This window comes from Saccoglossus kowalevskii, chromosome 7 (genome assembly GCF_978046115.1).
Source record: "Saccoglossus kowalevskii chromosome 7, keSacKowa6.1, whole genome shotgun sequence".
Classification (NCBI taxonomy): domain Eukaryota; kingdom Metazoa; phylum Hemichordata; class Enteropneusta; family Harrimaniidae; genus Saccoglossus; species Saccoglossus kowalevskii.
The window spans coordinates 33,149,648-33,169,261 of NC_140647.1; the positions used below are offsets into that span (position 1 = coordinate 33,149,648).

Sequence of the window (19,614 nt, forward strand, 5' to 3'; positions counted from 1 at the left end):
GGGGTATAATTCATAGAAAATATTGGAGCCAAAATATCCTATTTTACAAGAGAATTATTATTCATAGTCTGTGAGGGGGTATAATTCATAGAACATAATGGGGCCAAAATATCCTATTTTACAAGAGAATTATTATTCATAGTCTGTGAGGGGTATAATTCATAGCACATATTGAGGCCAAAATATCCTATTTTACAAGAGAATTATTATTCATAGTCTGTGAGGGGGTATAATTCATAGCACATATTGGAGCCAAAATATCCTATTTTACAAGAGAATTATTATTCATAGTCTGTGAGGGGTATAATTCATAGCACATACATTGTATTGGGGCCAAAATAATAATTCATATTGAAATCAGTATAACTACATGTACACATTGGGGACATAAAATTAGCATATCTCTGTTTGAGAGGTATAATTCAGGCACATATTAGGGGCAGAATATCTGCATGCAAGAGGGTATAATTTATGGCTAATATTGAGGGCTGAATAATTGAGGGAAGGAGGGGTAATTCTGGGCAAAAATCAAGAGAAGACTTTATTTTTATGTTTTTCTACTAAAAGAAAACAGCTCTGGACTACAGTGTGAATGACATTATTTTTGTTTTGATAACTTTGGACTAAACAGACATAATTTTCTATTGGCTTCAGATCTTGGTCAAAAGTTTGGCACCCAATAGGTTATTCATAGGAGTGCTTATATCGATTATCTAAAATCTTGTTTTCTGTTAAAAAAGTTTGTATTTTTATTGGTATGTTTGCAAATGTGTATTAGACTATATGCAACAATCCTTTCCATGAGTTGACATTGAAACCCAATTCAGTATTCCCATGAGATTTGGGAAAATATTACAAGATAAATGATTTACTTCACTGAACACAGACAACAATGTGTAATCCCACTGAGACCAGTGACCTTTGAATGTGTATCACCAGTGATCAGTCAAGTATGAACAGTCAAATTTTTTTTCAGATTTTGACTACTGCTTTGTCAATTTTTAGATGAAATTTTCACACAGGACATCTGTTGTTTGCACTAAGGGAAGATTTTACACTAATGAATTAGATGACCAAGGTTGATAAAGTTTGGAATAGAATTAGTAAAAAAAAAAGTTATTGTGTGTTATTATTAACAATGACAATGACAACAACAACGACGATGGACATTTTTGCTATAATACATCTTTCCCTTTCATCTTTGATAGTACAGGCAAAGTAAAAAAAACTAATACCAGTAAGCTGATTTATTTGAGTAATAATTAGACTTCATTGCACCCCTGAAATACTGTAATGGCCTAAGCTACATGTATATGATTTACGTCATAATTGGGCTTCAACATACCTCTGAAGACAGACACATCAAAGCAATAAAAAGCTGCTTGTTCTATACACAGTCATTCATACTTACAACAAATTGAAAGATTTCCAAATGTAAACTTGTATCAGCTAATTTCCTGAAGATACTTAATACTTCCAGAGATTTGGAATAGTATAGGGAATTAAATAGACGTTTATTTTTGCAGAGTTCATCGGCGTCCTGTAACAAAACAAACGAGTCATCAGCAATTCCTTGTAACCATGCAATCTGCAATATTAAACATTTATGTAATAAAGATTCAAGAAATCAATAATTGGACACAATGAGGTTTTACTAGCATCATAACTGGGCTTCAGTCAGTTAGCTGCTAAGTATGTGATGTAAAAAATTAAAATTAATGTCATTACTACATTTTTTATTATTTTAAAGGTATATTTTGTCAAAAGTGTAAGTCTAGAATTGCTACAAAGTGACAATGCTATAGTCCTGTAATCAATAAAAAATTACTCTAATCCCTGTAATCAGTACAAAGTCCCGAAATCATGTGGTGGCCATTTTGTTCTAGTACAAATCTGCTACCTGTTTCTCATATACACAATGTACACTTTCACATATTTTGTTTAAATTTGGTACAAGATAGACATAAAGAGTTGCATGATCTTTTTAGTTACTTCAAAGTTCCAATAAAATTTAACAGTCCGGCACTCATTTTTGTGAAATGTGCGAAGGTTCTTATATTTCTATACACATGCAAAATTCACCTTATACTTCAAATATTGCATATATTTAGGATATAATAGTAGACTCACCTGGCAAGTATCCTCTTTAGTTTTCTGACAACAGATTACACAGTTATCATATTCACAGTCTCTCTTCACTACCATTCCCTCTCGTAATCTTCTTTCAAGAGGTATTCTCTACAAACATAACAAATACAGTGTACATAAATGTAAAGCTTGTAATACAATATTTATAAACAGCGTCCGGATTACTTTCGGAAATTCCGTCGCTCTTCGGAAAGTTTTAATTTTCACAACTTTTGAATATTAATTCATACTTTTAGGTTAGTGAGGAGGTTATAATAATTTTTCATTTCACTTTAACTCTGTTTTTTTCACCCCTCAGACCCCTTTAAAAAGTCACTTCTGGCCATTGTAATGGCCACTATTTTTTTAATGGCCAGAATATCAACCAAAACTTTTTTAATGGTCAAAATATTGACCAGTAATTTCCAACTGGTATTTATAATGAGCACTATTTTTACACTGGTCAGAATAATAGTTTTTTTTTATTTAATGATGGAGTGGGTGACAATCTATTTTTTTAATGGGTATTATAATGATCATTTTATTTTTCATTACATGAATAAAATGGTCATTTTTTTTTTCATGTCACAGATACATGTATACCCAGTAATGGCACATTGGGATTGACAGCTCTCCTCTTTTTCCTCCCTCGCTTCAGTTTGCTTCAATTTTAAGCCAGTAAAATTGTAGGTACACGTAAAATACAAGATTTTGAAAAATTTGAAATATGGAATTATATATCTTGAAATAATATGAAGTTTTGGGTTAATTTGTTTTTGAAATCACAACAGATCATGCACTTGATACTGTTGACTTAATAATATACATTGTATAGTGTAATGCAATAGGTTATTAAACATATAAGGTGACCTGTTTTCAAAATACAGTATAGACCCTTATCACGGGCGCTAACGAAGTTTGTGCAAACATGAGCCCAGGCTAATCACCCAAAATACCATTATACTTGATGTCCATTCGAAAATTTGACTATTATATTCATAACTATTCTTATTCATAACTATACTAAACTTGACAATCATTTCAAGCACATTCTGTGACATTCTTGAGATAAAAATGGACTGACAATGAGACTCTGTACTACTTCCTGTTCTTATAAAGGCAATGTCTATCATTATAATACCTTGAACAAACAAGCAAGACATTCACTACTGAACATTCGAACAGTGTGCAACCCCCAAAATACTCAGCAACTGACTTTCCACCAAAAAAAGTCACATAAACAGCTGGTTACTCCAAAAAGTCACAGGGAGTTACTCCAAAAAGTCACATAAACAGCGGGTTATTAATCCGAAAAAAGAGCCCGTCTTTATGAGTGGGGTTAAGCTCAAACATAAACAAAATTCTCATTTTTATAATGATAAAAAACTAAAGTTCAGTCTTCAAATACACCCAAACTACAACATTTTACATTGAAATACTTAATCAGTAACTTTTCATAATGTGTGTTATAAACTGTAGAAGTTTATGTGGAAGACCGGGTCGATGGAAGGTGATTTTAAAGTGGCTTAGACACAATCAACTAAAAAATACCCATGATGCTCTGCTTCATTTTTATATTCTGCTATTATGAATGGTTTAATGCGATATGAAAAATATCTGTGAAAATATTCCATGACTACTGCATGTGTACAAAACGGTGTTGGGTGGTTCAGTAAGTTATATGGGGGAGGGGGGGTCTAGCATAGCGCTCCATGTGTGTAGCTAGCTGACTTAGCAGTGAATGGCATGTTTGTTTGCTCACGGTATTATAATGCTGGACAATAGTAATGTTCATGCTACATGAAGTACTGGCTAAGATTTAAGCTGATGTTTGCATTTTGACTAGACCATGCATTGGGAGGGCCAGTCCTTAGCACGGGCTAAGGGGTGCCATCAGTTGGTGATTTTGTTAAGCAGCTGTTTACGAACGCAAAATTTCTGCTGCTGACATGTTTCGTTCAAATTTATGAAGCGACGTGCACTAAAAAGCGAGCAAAGACGGACCGATTTATTTGGATGCACAGAAACAGTATTATTAGTGCATGTCGTAGACAGTGAACCAAATTGGAGTTGTTGTATGCTCTACTACAGCGACCCAATCAGTGTGGAAGCGTGTACGGAGTGATGACTGGTGGGATACTAGTAGACGACTCTCCAGAAGTCAAAGATATGGTGTTTCGCATGCGTGCGCATGCTGTTTTGGGGTGTAATGTAAATTTGCACATGTGATGTTTTGCTTCTGAGTGTACCAATCAACGTCACAAAAATTCCATTCTATCAACTATCAGCAAACTCGTATCGGACGCACCACCATGGTTTAAAAAAAACAATTGAAAAAACTGGTGATATTAATAAAAAAAATAAGCATTATAAATCAATAAAACATGGAAAAGGAATGAAAAAACAAATATTAAAGGAGAAAAATATATGGTGGTTGGTTTATTTTGGTTAACAGCGTAGTTATGGCACTGTACCATTGCTGTTTATTTGTTTGTTCATAATTGCTGCTTCCCTTGGGAAACAAGTTTGGGTGTTCTTAGCCAGTGCACAGACCCTCAACACTGTGGCCTGTGCTATAACTGTTGGGCCCTCCTGTGAGTGAACACAATTGCGTATAGCTGATATGCAAACATTTGGGATTAGCTTATATCTTAGCCTGTACTTGGTCAAAGTCCCTCTTATGACTATGACTTGGTGTAGCCTGAAACCAGACTACTGTGGATCAGCGATGTTTTGTAATGGATTACCTCCCTGATGAGTACATTTAAATAACAATGGAAACTAGTATACCACTGGCAACACATACAAGGATTTTGGCAAATTTTCACTGTTTTGTATAAAACTATTTTCACAACAACATTAATGTTTTACAATAAATTATACCAAACATGTGTATAATTTAGTAGCAGTAAAACTTTTTAAGTTTTTTTTAATTAATAATGCACCAATCTCACTAGGAATCTATTCAAATCTAACCCTTAGTGTGCTATTAATAATGGCTCATCAAAGGTATTGAATTACTGAACTGAAACACACATCTTTGTATAGTTTCCAAAACTAAAATATTATTTCATGCTCTGCCCCCTCTCATGTAACAGTTTGTTAAGAATACGTACATTATTTAAAATCATTTTAAAAATGCGACTGGAATGTCCAGGCCCAAACTTCTGCTGCTGCAACATCCGTCTATTCCTGCATGTACATGCAATTGTTTCTCTGAGATTCTGCATGCAGCCAGTTTATTTTTTGAACTGAATAACACATTTCTAGAAGTTTATTTTTACATTTCCAGATAACACTATCTATAATTTAACAATTTCAGGAATAGATTAGATTGCTTGCTATTCCATTAGAACCTCTTACTTCCCCAAGTGTGATTTTTAACAAGCGTTTATGTTTAGCTAACCAAAGGGAAACAAAAGCATAATGACAGGAAGTCACCACAGCCGAAAGTATGACAAAGGCTTACGCTTCAAAAAATGACTGGAAAGTAAATAATTTATAACCAAAGACCGTCTATGCATAAACAACTAAAGATCTGGGAGGTACAGCTTTGCAAAGTAAAAAAGTCATATGGGGGAGGGAGGGGGTTAAAACATTGCTTCAAAACATCATCTTAATTATTCAGCTCAGTGTACAAACACATGAAGTACAGAAATTGAATAATTAATGAAAACATTAAACAAAACAAGTATATGTAAGCAATACTAAAAGTATGCCATGTTTTGTTTTTGATGTAGTGCACAGCCATAGAGACTGTTTTAATGGATAATAGTATTTTAGGTTTGCAATGTCATACTCCTCCAGATATTTATCAAGTTTTATTGAGAGGCGATTAGCTTAAGGAGGGGGCTGTGCAAAATGTTTTTTCTCCTCTTTGTTTTTGTGCTATTCTTTTTCTAGTGTAAAATATTTTTTCTCCAAGATGTAGGAATGTCAAATTTTTTCCGATTATTGATCTCTGCAGGATTCTTTCAATATTATGGAAAGCAATGTACAGTGACTCTACACAATTGGAACTTTCAAAATCTGTGTGCAAGCGTAAAACTGATAAACATGTGAATGCTAAACCATTGCATCCATCAATACTGGTTAAACTTTTTTCTTCCCTTAACATCCATAAATCCTGGTTCTTCAACTTCTTATGTCCCATATATATAGTTTTTTCCTTTTTATAATTTGTCATTATCTGCAAAAAATAATTCAGTTTGCTATTAGCTTACAATGACCAGTTTTTAATTAATACACTTTGTAACCAATTTTGGAAACAAATGTTTGTGGTGTCTGTGTATGCTGGCATATTTCTGTCCTCACAAATAGCAATGTCGATAAAATGACATCTTGTGATATGTTAATTTCTCCCCTATGCAACTCAGATATACTTCCAAAAAATGATACCCGGTACTTTCTGATTGAAAAAATATAAATATCGAAAAATGCATCTAGACAACAGAATAATATAAAATCAAATTGTTTCCTAACCGAATATATTAAGGGGTTGTGCCATATATACACACAGTTTGTCTTTTGAGAGACTAGGACAGTACATTGCTGTACTTGGGAACCTAATTTCTGAGAACAATAGGGGGATTTAACTTCCTACAAGACAAGAGACAAAAGAATGTTATGTAACAATGCAGCTGCATGATTTTGTCTCTCAAAAATAGGAAGCTGTGTACATACAAAATTATTGAGTCCCTCCACAATGGGAATGCCACCATGAATGTACAACTTCATCGATCCCCTGTACTTTCACAAAATAAATAATTGTATTATAATTATGATATTATGATACAATACCATATTTGCTCTAAAATTACACTTGTGGATACTAAATCATGAAAATATTACTTATTTCGACCATTGAAGATCCCTGTAATTTAGCTAAGCGTATGTGCTGCTAATAGAGTAATTATAGTAAGTGTAATATTGTTTCTATATTTTTTTTCAAAATCAAGAAAATGATATTAAAAATATAAAAACAGTTTAATTTGAAAAATGATATAATGGTATTCAGATGGTTATGATTTAAGCATAGACCTTAGAAAACAGGGACATGCAACTTCTGTCTGAGACAAAAGAAAATCCAGTATCCTATGTGCAATGTGGGTTATAACCTCCCTAGAAGATTTATACATCTAAAACAGTTTTTACTAGTATTCCCATTGGTCAGTGTATAACGAGTGCACTATGCTATATATCTGTTCTAAATATGATGAAAAATCCACTTGTTATAATGACACAAATTTTCACAGGTCATTGTTTACTTTTAGCCAGTTTTGTTTCCTTGCAGAGAAACTTACCATTTTTGTTTCCCTTTCCTGATTTCATAGTGGAATAAAAACTTAATTTTTAATTTCACTCGCATCAATAGAATGGACTTGGCTATTTTGATCAAATTTAATTTTTCTGATTATATTCCAACCACAAAATTGTCTCATTTTGTGTAGCTACACCCTGGCAGCCATGTTTGGCTTATGAAACAGGAGAGGATGTAACAGTGGTGTTGACATAGATTTATTATCAGTTTCTCTAAGGTGTTAATTTGGTAGAGGATTATAACTAAGCTTACTTGAAAGGGATACCCATGGTAGCATGCCCCTGTTCCCGCTATATAGACTAAATATTTTTTTGTCCAAGTTGAGCCAGAGTACCCATGATCAATTTGATGGACCCAGAAATGCCCAGGACTTTTACTGACTGCATATTACACCTTCATTATAATTTGTTTAATTTTCACCCATTTGCCCCCTGGATCTTCAATAGTAGTGTTCATGCTACACAATGTATGGGCTAAGATTTAAGCTAATCTCGTATGTTTGAGTTCATGCACAGAAGGAAACGATGGTTAGCACTGGGTAAGAACGCCCAAACTTATTAAGAATAGGCAAAAGCTGCAGGAATTTTAATTATGATTGCTCAGTTAGAGTAACTAGAAAGATTAGTTCTACAGCTATAAAACAATACCAAAGCAAATTCAGAAAGTGCAAATTACAGAATAACAGGAAGTAGCACAGAGTCTCATCATCAGTTCATTTTTTTCTTGAGTAAATTTCTCTATAAGTGTTAACGTTGATTGTCATGCAGGAAATGGCACACCGAAATAAAAAGTTATGAATATAGTAGTAAATCTCCTAAATGAACATTGAATACAATGGTTTTTTTAGCCGAGCTAACCGCTCATGCATGTTTTGTTTTGCCTGTGCTAAGGCTTTGGACTGACCAGATTTCTTAGCCTGTGTTCATGCAATTTTTTTCTAGCACAGGCTAAGGTATTGGACCTCTTAGCCTTTGCTGAAGAGCTCTGCTTGAATACTACTAATAAGTGTCTTCTGTTTATTCCTTCCTTAGGCGCATACATTTAGGTTCACTTCCCTTTTATATTGATCTCTACAACTCATTCAAATCAAATTAGGCTCAAAGATGGGCAAAGAATATTAGATTTAATTGAAATTTAGTTTAAATCCATGCTAAATTAAAAGTTATTTTGAGTATGGGAGTTTTTTTTGTGCGCAAAGAAAATGAACTGTTGCACACTGTGGCCATATATCATCTTATACTAGTTTACAGGAAAAAGGGATTCTGTATGGTATTTGACGTTATGGGCATAATATATATAGTTCATACATGGTTACTAAATTAGATTTCTCAATGTACAGTACACTATTGTTGGTATTGTCTGAAGAGAAAAAAAAAACAATATACATAATCTTTGAAAATAAAAAAACAAAAACATTTTGCAGTCAGTTAAATTATATTAATAATTTGAAAACATTGTCATGAATGGAAACAAATTTACGTTGATGTTTTTTGCAGATTTCAGGAGTTGGAAATAACCTTTGTTTATACTTTTCTTGTATTAACAAACATAGGAGCTAATCCTCATTAACGCCTAGGTACTTGAGCTTGTTGTTTGACAATTATGAATGATAATGAAACAGTACTTACACAGTGAGCCATGACTGAACAAAAAATTGCACATTTATTTTTTTCCAAAAAATAGGTATGATAGTACATAAAGCAAATGCCACAGTGTTTTTTAATTTATATAATTTTTGAAAAACAAAAACTAAAGCCCCAAAAGACTATCCTGCTACATAAACAGCAACAAAAGTATCTAATATTGTATTGAAGTCATTGTAAAATAATTACAAATTCATACCTTGATGTGCCAGTTGCAGTACAGCAATCGTCCTATGATTCAACACCATCTAAATACTCCGCAGGTTATGTAGTCCACCAGCAGTCACTGGCATCAGCGTTACTATAAAATTTCACTGGGGATCGAGGCATTATTCGCGAAATTTCATTTAAGTGTACTTGCAAGCGCCAGTAAAACTTGGAAAAATAAATTCCCACACGTATATTGACTCGCACGAGGTAGAAGGTTTTTTTCTGGGCCATTATATTAGTGACATGAACAAAAATACTGGTCATGTTATGTATGTAATGAAAAATAAAATGACCATTATAATGCCCATCAAAAAAAAATGTCATCAACTCCATCATTTAAAAAGCAATTGTAATTATTCTGACCAGTATAAAAAACATGGGTCATTAAAACCACCATTTTAAAAACACTGGTAAATATTTTGGCCACTTAAAAAAATCTGGTCAATATTCTGGCCATTGAGATAATAGTGGCCATTATAATGGCCAGAAGTGACTTTTTAAAGGGGTCTGAGGGGTGTAAAAAACAGAGTTAAAGTGAAATGAAAAATTATTATAACCTTCTCACTAACCTAAAAGCACAAATAAATATTCAAAAGTTTTGAAAATTAAAACTTTCCGAAACGCGACGGAATTTCCGAAAGTAATCCGGACGCTGTTTATAATACAGTCAAATTTTACTCAATATCTTGAAAAATGTGCTTGCTAGTTTCAAATTTGAAGATTAGATAAAAACTGTATGTGTTATTGTAACCATAGAACAAGTACCATATTAAAGCGGGGGAGTCGTCACCTGTGCATACATCAGATGGCCATAGCGTGTCATTGTTTACAAATAAGCGTCCACCCATGTGTCTTTGCATTTTTAATGAATGTTGTTATCATCGCTTGGGACTCAATTCCCGCGCATGCGCAGGTGACACCCCTCTCGCTTTAATTAAACTAGGTTGAGATTACAAAGTGGTAAATAAAAAAAGAAAGAAACTGAATAAAAACTGTTTGAGTTATTGAAACTACAACACAAAGTTATTACAGAGTCAACGATGACAACAAGAACAGACATTTCTCCTCATATACCTTTCCTTTCATCTACAATGATAAAGACAATGTAAAATTGATTGTCTTAAATTATACCACATCTAAATTGATTAGCCCAAGAATGTCTTAAAAGAGTGGCACTTCAGATAAAGCTTAACATACTTCCTGGTTTCTATATGGAGTTGGTGGATACATCTTTGGAGGTACCGGAAGAGAAGGTTTTTCCTGTGAAGTAGCGTTTCTGTTAGGAACACGATTTCCAAAAGTATCATTTGTGTCATCACTATGGTTACCTTTGAGATGTCGCAGCAATGTCTGTCACAAGAAAACAATCAACAAATAGTTTGTAGCAAGGGGCATAATTTATATATACGTCTGTCAATTTTGCAATGGAAGTAATATTTAAATTTTGAGTGACAGCTTAATATCATAACAATATAACTAAAGTACCATAACAAAACAAGCAATATTGGTAATTATATTACATAAAATAAAAACAAACAAACAAACAAGAAGCTTCATAAACATTACTCTCTATTCATTGGTTTTTAGATTAGGAAGGTCAACGTTGATTACCTTTTGGTCTTGTACATTTCTTTGACATATTTGACAAAACAATGGGATACGCTGTAATGACTGTGTAGTTTTCTTTTCATAGCTCAGAGCTGGGACTTGGGGGAATTTTTTCATTTTAGTTTCGCCGTCTTTCTTAACTTTCTCCTTTCCCTCATCTTGTTTTTCCAACTGCGACAACTGTGCCTCTTTCTCAGCCATTCGGTAATTCATTCTCTGCACCTCAATTTCAGGTGTTTTTGGGTCATCGTTGACTCTTCTAGCTTTCTTCGATAGAGCACCATGCAGTTTTCCTTTAATATGTCTAACTAGACTCTGATTAAATAAAATAAACATGTCAATGACATATTTGAGAGGCAATTCACAATTCCTGTTTATTGTTTGTCAACTAACTGGAAAGAAGAACAGATTTCAAACGTTCCAAGCGAGCAGAGTCGCAGTACACTGAACATCAATGTTTTCAACTCACAATGTAAAACATCTCCTAAAAAAAAATGTCATCATTCAACTAACTCATACTAGGCTCTGAAAATTTTATCATGCAAACTATTTGGCCATAGCGTAATATTTTCATATTTTTTTCAGGTATTTTGGAAGTTGTCATGGTCAATTTACTCAGTGAAACACACACGTACCATCTCTATTTAAATTCGTTTTCTCTGAAAAATCATCTTTTCCAACTCAAAATTCTCAGCTGTTTTAAATAGTTCTTCTAGCTGCCCTCGCCTGTACCCACCCATACTCACTCCGCTATCTTTAAAAACTATTTCAAATATGCTGCTTTTTCTGGGGCTGCATGCCTGCCGGTGTTCTTTTGACTTTTTATATTTTTGTCCTACCCTCGCCCATTGCACACAAATAATTACATCGTGTCTGACGGTAATTTGGAAATCGTGAATTCCCTACTGGTGTACATGAACCGGAAATTGCATTTAATCACAGTCCCTCTATCCCCGGTCTGGAAACGACTAGCGTTCTTTTGTCTCGAACCGCAGTGCGGGTAAACAAACCGTTCACACGCGGGCCGAGGGAGTCAGGAAGTCAGACAGATTGCAATACCTTCAAAAGTTACCGTCATGCAAAGCGATACCTCATTGTATGACTTCACTTTGACTTCAAATTCGGGCAACCACAACATAAACAAACATGTAAACAAAATTATCACTATGAAATTTGGGTTTTTTGAACCCTGATACGCATCACCACCAGCCTACCAACTCATAAACATTCAGTTCCTGCAATTCAAAGATTAATATCGGGAATTATGTTAATGTTCTCGTTTTAATAGGGAAAAAACTTTGCGTGCCAACATGCTGACATCGCTAAAAAAATCTTGTCAAAATGGCGTCGTTCATGTTAACGTAGTCGATCGAAAAACCTGTGATATTTCTGATTCTTGGGGGGTTCATAACAGTTCAAGTCAACTATACAACAACTAATGACTTTATTCTATGTAAAAGTATATAACAATGCTTCAATGTTTGTATATAAATGATTTTTTTTAGCACAGAATCGAGTACATTGTCATTTCAAAACGTTGCCATTTGCATTTACGATCTAAAAAGCATCCATAAAAGTCGCTCAATTTAACATTAATAAAATGCGGTGTGACAAATAACAAATCAGCCTACCAATTTTTAATGATATGTTTCGATCATAAAATGTCAACATCGAAGACAAATATTGGTTTCGCGCCGAGAAGTATGGTAAATAAAATTGAGTTAATTTCAATCACCCCAAAATCAAAAACGACAAATATCTGGGTAAAGGTATGAAAATTTGTTGCGAAAATGTGTCGTTGCTGGTAAAATAGATGAATTAAAGAACTACTCGCCGGCTAAAATATGACCTTATACAGATATCCTGATTAAAAAATTATGTGAAAAAGTATGAATTTTGTAATAAACAACTAAGTTGTAAAAAAAATACATAACTCGGATGATGTCAAATCACGTACTGATCACGTGACAATGCTTTGCCCACACCCGCAATGTGCCTTTGCCAGGGAAGGAGACCAATTCACACCTAATACAATGACCGTTTCTAGACCGGGAATAGAGGGACTGTGATTTAATGTACATTCTGTACACTGAATCATTAAAATGACATATTTTGACCATATGCAAGTGTATGTTCTACTAATAGAGCAAATAAGGTAGCCTGTTTGTAACTGACTGAAATTTGAGGACACAAAAGACTGAAACATGAAATGAAATTATAACACAATGCCTAATGAAGGCCTCCATTGATAGTCGCCATATACTGTAGAATACTTTATTTTCGCTTGGAATTTATTTTCGCTATTTTCGCTGAAGGGGTGATTCCGTGAAAATAAAATCCAGCGAATGTACTTTTTTTCCTATATTTCACATTAAACTCATCAAAAATCAGTGAAAATAAATTCCAAGCAAAACGCCCAAAAAGCCTTTTCAGCGAAAATTAATTCCAGCGAAAATAAAGTATTCCACAGTATACACTGACGTAAGCAGGCGATGGTGTTAGTGAAAACAACAATTTATGTGCATGGCAAACCATACATGTTTTTGTTAAAAATAAAAAAATAAACAGCCAGGAACATAGGGAAGGAAATTTGACAATGTAACCAACATGGCTGCCAGTCAGCCAATTTGAATCAAATCACATCACATTAATAACTCACTATCTGTCAAATTCATGTCAAGTTAAAATAAAATTTGCCCAGGTAGGTTTTAAAAAGTTGAAGTTGGGAGATAATTTTGAACAGAAATGGACACCAGCTATTAAACTTTTAGATCAAATCACAAAGGAAGGATGTATAATGCATGTAAGTAACCTAGTATGAGTTCTGTAATGTACCAAATAAAATGGCAGGCCAAAATAAATGAAATGTATTTTATCTATGTATGTGTTCTTGTTAGCGCTAACTTAGTATACAGACAATGTGTATTTTAAGCCTTGCTTTTGTACTGTATTATTCTTAGAATCTGTTACGGAATAAATAACATGCACTATATAATTGTTTCCAAATAGTACAGCTATATATCTAAGCAATACTAGTAACACCAAACTTACTGAACATGTTATTGTGATTCATAAGGGAATTAAGTTTGAAAATTTTCAGATAAAAACTGTTTGAGTTATAGCACCATAAGCAGAGGACAATTTTAACCCTTTCACTAGCAGTTCCTTTTTATCATCACAAATTCACAAAATAGTCTTTTTTATAGTCTGCAAATTCCTTCTTTTTTGAGTAAAAACCAAAAATTTACTCAAATTTTGTCTGTCAGTTCCAAAATTAGGGTTCATTTCCAAAAAAAATTGAATATAAGAAAAAAGTACAGAAAAATGTGGGTGAGAAAGTAACCAATATTTTGAAAAATATATATACAGCAGATGAAACTGCTTTGAGTTTTTGTAACTATGCTGGAGCTAACAACAGCAAGGAGGAGAATAGACATTTTCCTCTAATCTATATAATTCAGCCAAAGGAAAATGTCCCCCAATTAGATATTTCATATCAAATCACACCACATGATAGTAACTCACAGTGAGATGTATCACATTTAAATGGAATCAACAAAGGTATTTCATAGACATAGTTTATGACATGTTGTATTTTGGTGTTCTTTCAGACAAAAAGGGCTGTCAGTCAAAGCTCAAAAAATTAACATGCATAAATATCCGGCATAATTATAAATTTCCGGGTCAAATCTAATACACATGAAAATACTGGGTCATATCAGATTGATTTAACAGAGACATAGTTGCTCAAATCTGGTTGATTCAAACAGAATTACTGGGTCAAATATGACAATTTTTCCACAGAATAAACACAACACAAATTATGGTAACTATTACCGGATAATCTTTAGATGTGATTTTGCAAATATGGCAGTAGTACTTTGCTTTTGATTTAGTAACCTCTTTCTGAGATTTGTCCGGTTTAACAACATTCATCATGCTTAACCATTCTTTGGCAGATTGCACCGATAAATCCTCTGATCCCTGCGATAGAAAAGAACTGACAGTATATTACAACATTCTCCATTCATAGACACTTGATGTGAACTCACAGTATAATACTTCATAAACACTTGAAGTGAACTCACAGTATATTACAACATTCTCCATCCATAGACACTTGATGTGAACTCACAGTATAATACAACATTCTCCATTCATAGACACTTGATGTGAACTCAAGGTATAATACAACATTCTCTATTCATAGACACTTGATGTGAACTCACAGTATAATACAGCATTCTCCATCCATAGACACTTGATGAGAACTCACAGTATAATACAACATTCTCTATTCATAGACACTTGATGTGAACTCACAGTATAATACAACATTCTCTATTCATAGACACTTGATGTGAACTCACAGTATAATACAACATTCTCTATACATAGACACTTGATGTGAACTCACAGTATATTACAACATTCTCCATTCATAAACACTTGATGTGAACTCGCAGTATATTACAACATTCTCCATCCATAGACACTTGATGTGAACTCACAGTATAATACAACATTCTCTATTCATAGACACTTGATGTGAACTCACAGTATAATACAACATTCTCCATCCATAGACACTTGATGAGAACTCACAGTATAATACAACATTCTCTATTCATAGACACTTGATGTGAACTCACAGTATAATACAACATTCTCTATTCATAGACACTTGATGTGAACTCACAGTATATTACAACATTCTCTATTCATAGACACTGGATGAGAACTCACAGTATAATACAACATTCTCCATCCATAGACACTTGATGTGAACTCACAATATAATACAACATTCTCTATTCATAGACACTTGATGTGAACTCACAGTATAATACAACATTCTCTATTCATAGACACTTGATGTGAACTCACAGTATAATACAACATTCTCTATACATAGACACTTGATGTGAACTCACAGTATATTACAACATTCTCCATTCATAAACACTTGATGTGAACTCACAGTATAATACAACATTCTCTATTCATAGACACTTGATGTTACCCCAGACCATTCATCCCGGTGTTATCGCTATCGCCACACGAGACTCCAGCTTGTCTCCTATACAATTTTCCTTCCGCCCACTTAATTTTAATATTCATATGACCTTTGCACTGACATCGATAGCCAATCGCATTCGACCGCGGACGTCACTCTAAATAAACAACTGAATAAATTAATATACCATATTTGGAAGATAGCGGGTAAATTCAACGTTGTTGGTGTGTTCCTTCGGGTTCCGAAGTCGCACGAAACGAGTTCATGTTCCGTTATCTTTCGCAAGTAAAACAGGTCGATATGTATTAAACATGGCATTTGTTTTCTTGTTTTAACCCCCTTATTACGCAAGCTTCCGTCGAAGTGGTGTTTTTTTCGACGATTTGTGGCATGTTGCAAAACGAACGAAACATTGCGGCATTCTTAGCGGTGGATAAGGGATCGACTATGTCGTCACATTTATGTCTCGTTTGAAAGAGAATAAACAACCGCTCAGAAAAATATGTTGCTAATATTTAAGTGCGGTGCCTTGAAATCGCCTGCCCGACGTCCAAATTTCAAAAGGATGTTCGATTTGCAATGACGACCGTTCATATGTACTAGACGACGTTACTAATTACTACTAGGGTCGGTGTTTGCATTAAGAATTATAGAACAAAAGATCAGAAAAGCGGTGCTTTTGTCGGCGATTTTGTCAAAGGGAATATTGATAAAATGTTGCAAAACAGAATCGCGAGTTGGGTGAAAAATTGCGCCGGCGGCATTCTCAGCGATGGCGACACCCGAGAAACACCGTGTCACGGTGCATTCGTGCATCAGTACACCGAAGAAATACATACATATTGTTGCGGACGACTATTGTAGACTGTGTTCGTGTAGTCTTCGAGTTTGTGGACAGTTAAAGTCGTGTGTGAATTTATTCAAGCCAGGAAAAGCAGGAGGGATAACTTATGGAAATCGTCTTTCCAATTTGATCCAGTGCGACGTTGTGAAAGGAGCGACTGTCGTCTCATCTATGTCTAGTTTGTAAGAGAAAGATTGATAGCGCAGAAAAATCCGCCAATAATGTAAAACAGTGGCGTGAAATTGTCAGTCATTCTAATATCTCCCAACCTGTGAACGAAAGGGTTAAGCGTGCTGCCTTGAAATCGCCTGCCAAAACTAAAATGGCGCATGTCACGTGACTTTGTTTACTAAAGATAGCGTGGGCGTTTGATTGACACTCAACTCATTAGTATTCCACCAATCACAGCTACATCTACTTTCTGGATGTGCGCAGTCAAATTGTATAGGAGACAAGCTGGAGTCTCGTGTGGCGATAGCGATAACACCGGGACGAATGGTCTGGGGTAACTTGATGTGAACTCACAGTATATTACAACATTCTCTATTCATAGACACTTGATGTGAACTCACAGTATATTACAACATTCTCTATTCATAGACACTTGATGAGAACTCACAGTATAATACAACATTCTCTATTCATAGACACTTGATGAGAACTCACAGTATATTACAACATTCTCTATTCATAGACACTTGATGTGAACTCACAGTATATTACAACATTCTCTATTCATAGACACTTGATGTGAACTCACAGTATAATACAACATTCTCCATTCATAGACACTTGATGAGAACTCAGTATAATACAACATTCTCCATCCATAGACACTTGATGTGAACTCACAGTATAATACAACATTCTCTATTCATAGACACTTGATGTGAACTCACAGTATAATACAACATTCTCCATCCATAGACACTTGATGTGAACTCACAGTATAATACAACATTCTCTATTCATAGACACTTGATGTCAACTCACAGTATAATACAACATTCTCTATTCATAGACACTTGATGAGAACTCAGTATAATACAACATTCTCTATTCATAGACACTTGATGTGAACTCACAGTATAATACAACATTCTCCATTCATAGACACTTGATGAGAACTCAGTATAATACAACATTCTCCATCCATAGACACTTGATGTGAACTCACAGTATAATACAACATTCTCCATCCATAGACACTTGATGTGAACTCACAGTATAATACAACATTCTCCATTCATAGACACTTGATGTGAACTCACAGTATAATACAACATTCTCTATTCATAGACACTTGATGTGAACTCACAGTATAATACAACGTTCTCTATTCATAGACACTTGATGTGAACTCACAGTATAATACAACATTCTCTATTCATAGACACTTGATGTGAACTCACAGTATAATACAACATTCTCCATCCATAGACAATTGATGTGAACTCACAGTATAATACAACATTCTCTATTCATAGACACTTGATGTCAACTCACAGTATAATACAACATTCTCTATTCATAGACACTTGATGAGAACTCAGTATAATACAACATTCTCTATTCATAGACACTTGATGAGAACTCAGTATAATACAACATTCTCCATCCATAGACACTTGATGTGAACTCACAGTATAATACAACATTCTCCATCCATAGACACTTGATGTGAACTCACAGTATAATACAACATTCTCTATTCATAGACACTTGATGTGAACTCACAGTATATTACAACATTCTCTATTCATAGACACTTGATGAGAACTCACAGTATATTACAACATTCTCTATTCATAGACACTTGATGAGAACTCACAGTATAATACAACATTCTCTATTCATAGACACTTGATGCGAACTCACAGTATAATACAACATTCTCCATCCATAGACACTTGATGTGAACTCACAGTATATTACAACATTCTCTATTCATAGACACTTGATGAGAACTCACAGTATAATACAACATTCTATATTCATAGACACTTGATGTGAACTCACAGTATAATACAACATTCTCTATTCATAGACACTTGATGAGAACTCACAGTATAATACAACAGACTCTATTCATAGACACTTGATGCGAACTCACAGTATAATACAACGTTCTCTATTCATAGACACTTGATGTGAACTCACAGTATATTACAACATTCTCTATTCATAGACACTTGATGCGAACTCACAGTATAATACAACATTCTCCATCCATAGACACTTGATGTGAACTCACAGTATATTACAACATTCTCTATTCATAGACACTTGATGAGAACTCACAGTATAATACAACATTCTCTATTCATAGACACTTGATGCGAACTCACAGTATAATACAACATTCTCCATCCATAGACACTTGATGTGAACTCACAGTATATTACAACATTCTCTATTCATAGACACTTGATGAGAACTCACAGTATAATACAACATTCTCCATCTATAGACACTTGATGTGAACTCACAGTATAATACAACATTCTCTATTCATAGACACTTGATGTGAACTCACAGTATAATACATTCTCCATCCATAGACACTTGATGTGAACTCACAGTATAATACAACATTCTCCATCCATAGACACTTGATGAGAACTCACAGTATAATACAACATTCTCCATCCATAGACACTTGATGAGAACTCACAGTATAATACAACATTCTCCATCCATAGACACTTGATGTGAACTCACAGTATAATACAACATTCTCCATCCATAGACACTTGATGAGAACTCACAGTATAATACAACATTCTCTATTCATGGACACTTGATGTGAACTCACAGTATAATACAACATTCTCCATCCATAGAC

General features: G+C 34.2%; 1 protein-coding gene across 1 annotated transcript in view; it reads right to left on the reverse strand.

Annotated features, from left to right (window-relative positions):
• Positions 1-19,614, reverse strand: part of LOC102807627 (uncharacterized) — an 87,369-nt gene that overhangs the window by 10,067 nt on the left and 57,688 nt on the right. The window contains exons 11-15 of the mRNA XM_085501916.1: positions 14,746-14,892; positions 10,912-11,223; positions 10,498-10,650; positions 2,131-2,238; positions 1,412-1,540 (exon numbers count right to left, since the gene is read on the reverse strand). Coding sequence (XP_085358042.1) covers positions 1,412-1,540; positions 2,131-2,238; positions 10,498-10,650; positions 10,912-11,223; positions 14,746-14,892 — 849 coding nt within the window. The remainder of the gene's footprint in view (positions 1-1,411; positions 1,541-2,130; positions 2,239-10,497; positions 10,651-10,911; positions 11,224-14,745; positions 14,893-19,614) is intronic.